Consider the following 6,059-nt stretch of genomic DNA (forward strand, 5'->3'; position numbering starts at 1 on the left):
ATTTATGTCATGTCAGTACCGTGGATAAACGTGTCAGTATCGTGGAACTCAAAATCTGAAATTTCTGTCACGTTCGTGATGCTTTAAAGTTGTGATAAAATCCTCTCAGATTGTTATTTTTACAGTAAAATAGATGAATAATATGCGTCAAAAATTTTAAAAAGTTCAATTACTAAATCTTAAAATGTTTAATTAAAAAAGTCACAGAACGGTATCACCCAAATATCAAATTGATATTTTTTCTAAATGTTTCCTGCTCTTTATAGATCCTCACACTACGTTAACGTGACGCTGGCGCCACATTCTAAGATTTGTTTTTTTTTTATGAAAACGTGGATCTAATGAAATACATATCAATGATGGCATCTCAAGTAACGTGCGATTTTTATAATTAATAAAAAGCAAAAATTGGGTATTGTGAAACAGTAATATGCCAACGCTCGGATACGTACGAGCTTTACAATTGTATATGTGTACTAGCGGACGCCCGCGACTCCGTCCGCACGGAATAAAAAAAAAATAGTAGCATATGTTCTTTCAGACTATGTTCTACATGTATGCCAAATTTAATCGAGATCCGTTAAGTCGTTCTGAAGATACCTTCAAACAAACATCCATCTAAACATTCGCAGTTAGTAAGATTGCAATCGAGTATATTTTTGGTATAAGCGTGACGTAACGCCGCGGCCTCATAGATGCGGCGTCCGTCGGTTGATCCGAAGTGGACAGGTGCGATGGTGCGTGCGACGACGCCGGCTTTGGTAGTGCGGTGCGTACTGTGGTGTGCGATGCTGTGGGCGGGGCGCGCTCGGCCCGAGGGTCTGCTGCTGCTGTACCGACCCCGTGACGTGAGCGCTGAGTGCGCCGCCTCACACCACCTACGCTACGACCTCTCCTTCGGCATGGGCATGTCAGACACTATTACTTTAGTACGACATTTTATGTCAAATTCAGCCAATACTAGTTTTATTAAAGTCCACAGCATCACTTATGAAGCCTATCCCAACACCATAACTAAAACACATTCCGAGTAGGCAGTTCTTTAGTGGTGTAACACTTTTTCTACTTGTATTCTGTTGATCCACCGACTGACTGATGAGATCAGCGCCGCTGTTACACTCTACAACCACAGTATTATCACATCTACTCCGATTCGCAACAGACGACAGAAAGGCAACTCTAGTTTTTTCTTTTGATGCATCGCATTCCAGTAAAAGAAACGCTTCTAAGTATAAATCCATGCACATTTAATAAAATAAGTATGAGGCCGGAGACCTATCCTGATAAGTCCTTGAATACTCGAAGGTGTTCCATACCCTGAACGACTTTGACTACGGCTGCGAAGTTGAGATTACGACGGAGTCGCCGGAGTTGTTCCTGCTGGTCGTGATCCGGTATCCCAACAGCATCGCCAGTAACTGCGCGGCCAATCGCGATGCCTTCGTCGTGCTCAAACGCCGGCGCTGCCTGCGGCTGTGCGACCTGGCCGGCGGGAGAGACCTCCTCTCGCACTACTACGTCCTAACGCTGCGAGAGAAGATACGGTTCCGCTTTGTCAGCAACAGTAGCGTTAACGCCGATATGAACGTTTGTGCCATCACATATTCCTTTCTTCAAATACATTTAAAATAGTATATTAAGACTGATAAGAATAAGATCAGGAAAGCTCTGACGTCCGCTCAATCTATTTGTTCATTAAGCATCCGCCATCCTTCAACCGCAGCCTGAATTCGGTATATACCTTTTGAATGCCTTTGTTTACTTCTAGGAAAAAAAGCGGTTATTTACACATATTGATCATAAGGAATTGAAAAACCGTAGCGTTTGTATAGAGCGGTTTTTTTTTATCATTAAAATAGCAGATTTTTGTAAATTTACTAATATTTATTGTACCATTCCAACAAGGTTTGTTCTAGGACTAGGTTTACTCCAATAGTCGAATGGCTCGTCATCGTCGATTTCGGACTTTAGAACACGTGTGAATCGATTTCAATTCTCAGTTTCAATTATTTACCAATTACCAAATAAATAATAAGTGAAGCGTCGGTGGCTCAGTGGTCAAGCACCTGACTTGCAATCTGCAGGGCCTGGGTTCGAATCCCGCCATGTACCAATGTGTTTTTCGGTTTCCGATTCACATATGTACATTTATCTGACGTTCTTACGGTGAAGGAAAACATCGTGATGCAACCTGCACATATCTGAGAAGAAATTCAAAGATATGTGTGGAATCAACCAACCCGCAGTAGCCCAGCGTGGTTGACTATGGCCTAGTCACCTCCTAGCTTAGGGTAAGCTCCGAGCCCCTCGGTGGGGACGTATAGTGAGCTGATGATGATGAAATAAATAATAAGCAAGAAAGGTGTCGCCCAGGCAAATATGTATCAAATGAGCGTGACGGCAGCGCGCAGCGCGCCACCTGCAGGATGCCGAGGCAACGAGACTGGCTGCAGCATCGACGGCGGCGACTACTGCTTCACCAGCGGCGTGGTCTGCGACGGCGTCAACAACTGCGGCCTCGCCGACTGGTCCTATACTTGCTCACTCTCTCTACAAATTCTTTTATTTAAATTCCGATTATAAATGTCGCGCAATCTTCGGTGTCAATTTTATTAACTTTAACCATTTTTATAGAATAGCGGTCGTCAGCGAAGCGGTCCGTCGGCGCGAAATTGAAAAGAAATGTAGCCTATATATGGTGTATGGAATGTGCAGGTTCGATGAGAGGCGTGCGCAATGCGGGCTGCCGGCGGAGCGGCTGGCCGCGGCGCCGGTGGCGGCCTTGGTGTGTGCGCTGCTGTGCGCTTTGCTGGTAGCGGGCCGCGCGCTGCGCCGCTGCCTGCCACCTCCCGCTGCCTCTTTCTTCATCTTCAACGCCAACGAGGACAACCGCCTCTGCATCGCCACAGTTCACATACCGCCCACATGTATCGATGTTCCCGCAGAATCTATCAGAAAGTATTCCATTATACCGGTAGGTTTTATTAATTTTAATGATGATTTTCCGACTGATGTCATGCCGTTTTGTTTTTATCAAAGTGCTCGTTATGCGAAATATTTTGAAATATTGAATTCAATAACACTGAAAATTTTAATGTATTTTACAATATGGAGGTGTTCTCGGATACATCGTGTGAGAACGACGAAGAGGACGTGGTAGCCGGCGCCGGGATGCGGCCCTCGACCTCTAAGATGGTCACAATAGAAGAACATGCCAGGGCATCTGCGAAGCTTGAGGTAATTGCATGCAATATGTGAACATCAACAAACATTGTTAAATGCAAGAACTGTTTGAAGTTGCAAGAAGCGCTGGTGATCACAACCCACCCTAATATACTTTCCTGAATAGCCGTTTTGTCGCAGATTTTGAAGTTTTAAGGCAACTGTATACCCTATGGTATATTGGGAATATTATTTCATTTTGTGTATGACATAGAGATAGGAAACTCGATTGTATCATTATTAACTATTTTGTCATTCGCTTTGAGCTGGAAATGCTGACTCATGCCAACATAGAGATAGGAAACTTTACCATAGGATATGTAAGTGAAAGAATTTTCAGGAAACTCGATGTGGGATATTGCCTTGAAAAAGGAACACTTTAATGATCAATGAAACAAAACCGTACCCACGTTTTGCCCACTCCGTATATAAAACTTTAACAAACGCTTATCTTATTGTAACCTTAACTTTATGGGATCATTATTTGGTATAATTAACAGGAAACAAAAAGTTCGCGGAGGAAGGTGACTTTAATAGAAAGCGTGAGGGCGAGTTTGCAGCAGCGGATGCGCTATCTGGCTGGCCACGACCACACCTCCGGACAGCACTTCTGACAAACTGTATTTCTTTCATTTCTTACTTATTTCCTTTATTTGTACGATGAATTAGATTTCTTCATTTCTTTTCTTTTCATTTAAAAGTATTTTAATGAACCCAATGAATTTATACTTTGCCAATAATAGCCTTAAGTAACGCGCACTACCTATTCATCTCTACTCTCTAACAGCCAACATATAAAGACGGGAAGTCATGAACTACTTATTTCCGCTGGTTCTATGGACAACAAGGTTATCTGAACAGGTGGCCATCAGTTTAACTAAATTATGACAGCTCACTATTGCCCTCCTGTCAACAAGATCCTGTTTGTTTGTTTGTTTGTACAACACACAGAGCCGTCATGTACATGACATGTGTATTTTTCCTTTATGTCATTTATTATGTTTTAAATATATTCTGACAGAAGCAAACGGGATAGCAACGCCTCTCAACGGTCATTAAAATCCCCTGTTTAAAATATATTATTATATCTGTTTTGTCAAAGATAATAACAGAGATTTTAATGTAAGAAAGTAACGGCATATGTGTCAGCAGTATGTCTGCCTGTCTGTCTGTCTGTCTGTAGTTACAAATTTGTATGTTTGTATCACCTGTATTAATGTTATATCCAAATATTGTATTTTACCATTTGTTTAAAGTGATTACCGTACATTTAGTTTTGACTGTTTTGTAAAACACGTACAGCGCAGCGCTACTTTGATAGTTGTCCCAAGTGTCCAGTGTGTTGTTGATGTTTTCTCTATAACTAGATGTTATATATTTACAAGTACATATGTTTGTAGCTATTCGCCACGTCACCGTAGCCAGCAAAAGGAAAGCCAAAATGAAACACACGTATAATTTGCTCACATCTACTATATATATATAATTAAAAGCTAAATAATGATGTATCATTATTATGATATTTAAGTTGATCTTAGTCAAGGCATGTGCATTTGCTACTCGTACTTTGTTGTATATATATCATTTAACATTACAGTACAGTACAAGATTCAGTTTAGAGAAGTTATATAATATTATCATAGAAGTAGAAGACATCTTCGTGTCGTGTCTACGAATACTAAAACTAAATAATTGTCGTTGAGTCCGTTGAGCCAGGGTCGTTGATTGTGGCGTTCTCTGTTGCCATCTGGAATTACAAATAACTTGCATTAAATTAAATAACAATCTCGTGACACGAATGTAGAACTTTGAACAGTGTCAGAGCTTGCAACAATATGTTGTGCACGAATGTCCGGGGCCACCTGTCAAATATCATCACCACAGAGGAGGCACGCCTTTTTCCTCTCATGAGTGTGCGAGTCGGGGGCCTCGTTTTAGTTTTGCTCACCTTCCCACCTCTTCCGCATAAGAAAAGAATAGGAAAAGGAAGTGGATTATTGTAGTGAATTGTAGGATGATGTTACCTCGAGGTGTTCAATAACCCATCACGTGCAGCTGCATCCGGATCGTGGGGAAATGCGACAGTTTCTGCAACAATTTCATGTCACTCTTCAAATCTATATTTTTATTACAATCATATAAGATGTTTATATTTTGTATATACCTACAAATGATAAACAAGGAGGAACATATACAACTTCCATAAATGATGAAAATCACAGAACATAAATATATATATATATATCATTATAGTATATATACTTTATTAGAGTTGTTATAAAAAAATATATTATCCCTTTAACTTACTAACCTTTTTCCAGATCCGCTTGGGCGACTCTTGACGACATTGAAGTCGCGTATTTTATGTGCTAAAGCTTTATTTTAGCGATTTAAGCTACTCACACGCTTACCTAATTAATTAATTATTTAACCGTTTCTAACTATACTAAGTTTATAACTACTAAGAGAAATTCTTGCTTGCTAGTTTTGCATAGTGTTGCATAGAAACATTTATTTTTTAATTTACATAATGTAAAGAAAACAAAATTAACGACTAGATGAATGTCACCAACATTACAAGATTTACATATACATATCGTTCTGATTACATTTTATAAAGTCTGTTTCAAATGTATCTTTAGATAGCTTTAGTCTGTCTTTATGTATTGCACTTAGTCAGTCGGTGAGTCAGTCAGTCAGTCAGTGCCGGTTTTGTAAAGGTAAGTTATGTTCTGATGTAATGATTTAGTAAGTTCTTAAATTCCACTGACTACTTATATTTTTTATTAGTTTCGTTATGTGTTTGGCACACAATTCATATAGATAAAACTGCAATA

General features: G+C 40.0%; 1 protein-coding gene across 1 annotated transcript; it reads left to right on the forward strand.

The window, feature by feature from the left end:
• Window positions 1–264: 264 nt before the first annotated feature.
• Window positions 265–3,941, forward strand: LOC106126167 (uncharacterized). Its single transcript, XM_013323655.1, has 7 exons — window positions 265–371; window positions 696–929; window positions 1,306–1,587; window positions 2,374–2,528; window positions 2,716–2,974; window positions 3,115–3,237; window positions 3,723–3,941. Exons 1-7 carry the CDS (start codon window positions 342–344, stop codon window positions 3,834–3,836), a joined length of 1,197 nt encoding a protein of 398 aa, XP_013179109.1. The 5' UTR covers window positions 265–341; the 3' UTR covers window positions 3,837–3,941.
• The last annotated feature ends 2,118 nt before the right edge of the window (window positions 3,942–6,059 follow it).

The sequence above is a fragment of the Papilio xuthus genome, unplaced genomic scaffold (genome assembly GCF_000836235.2).
Source record: "Papilio xuthus unplaced genomic scaffold, Pxut_1.1 DF825017.1, whole genome shotgun sequence".
NCBI classification, from domain to species: Eukaryota; Metazoa; Arthropoda; class Insecta; order Lepidoptera; family Papilionidae; genus Papilio; species Papilio xuthus.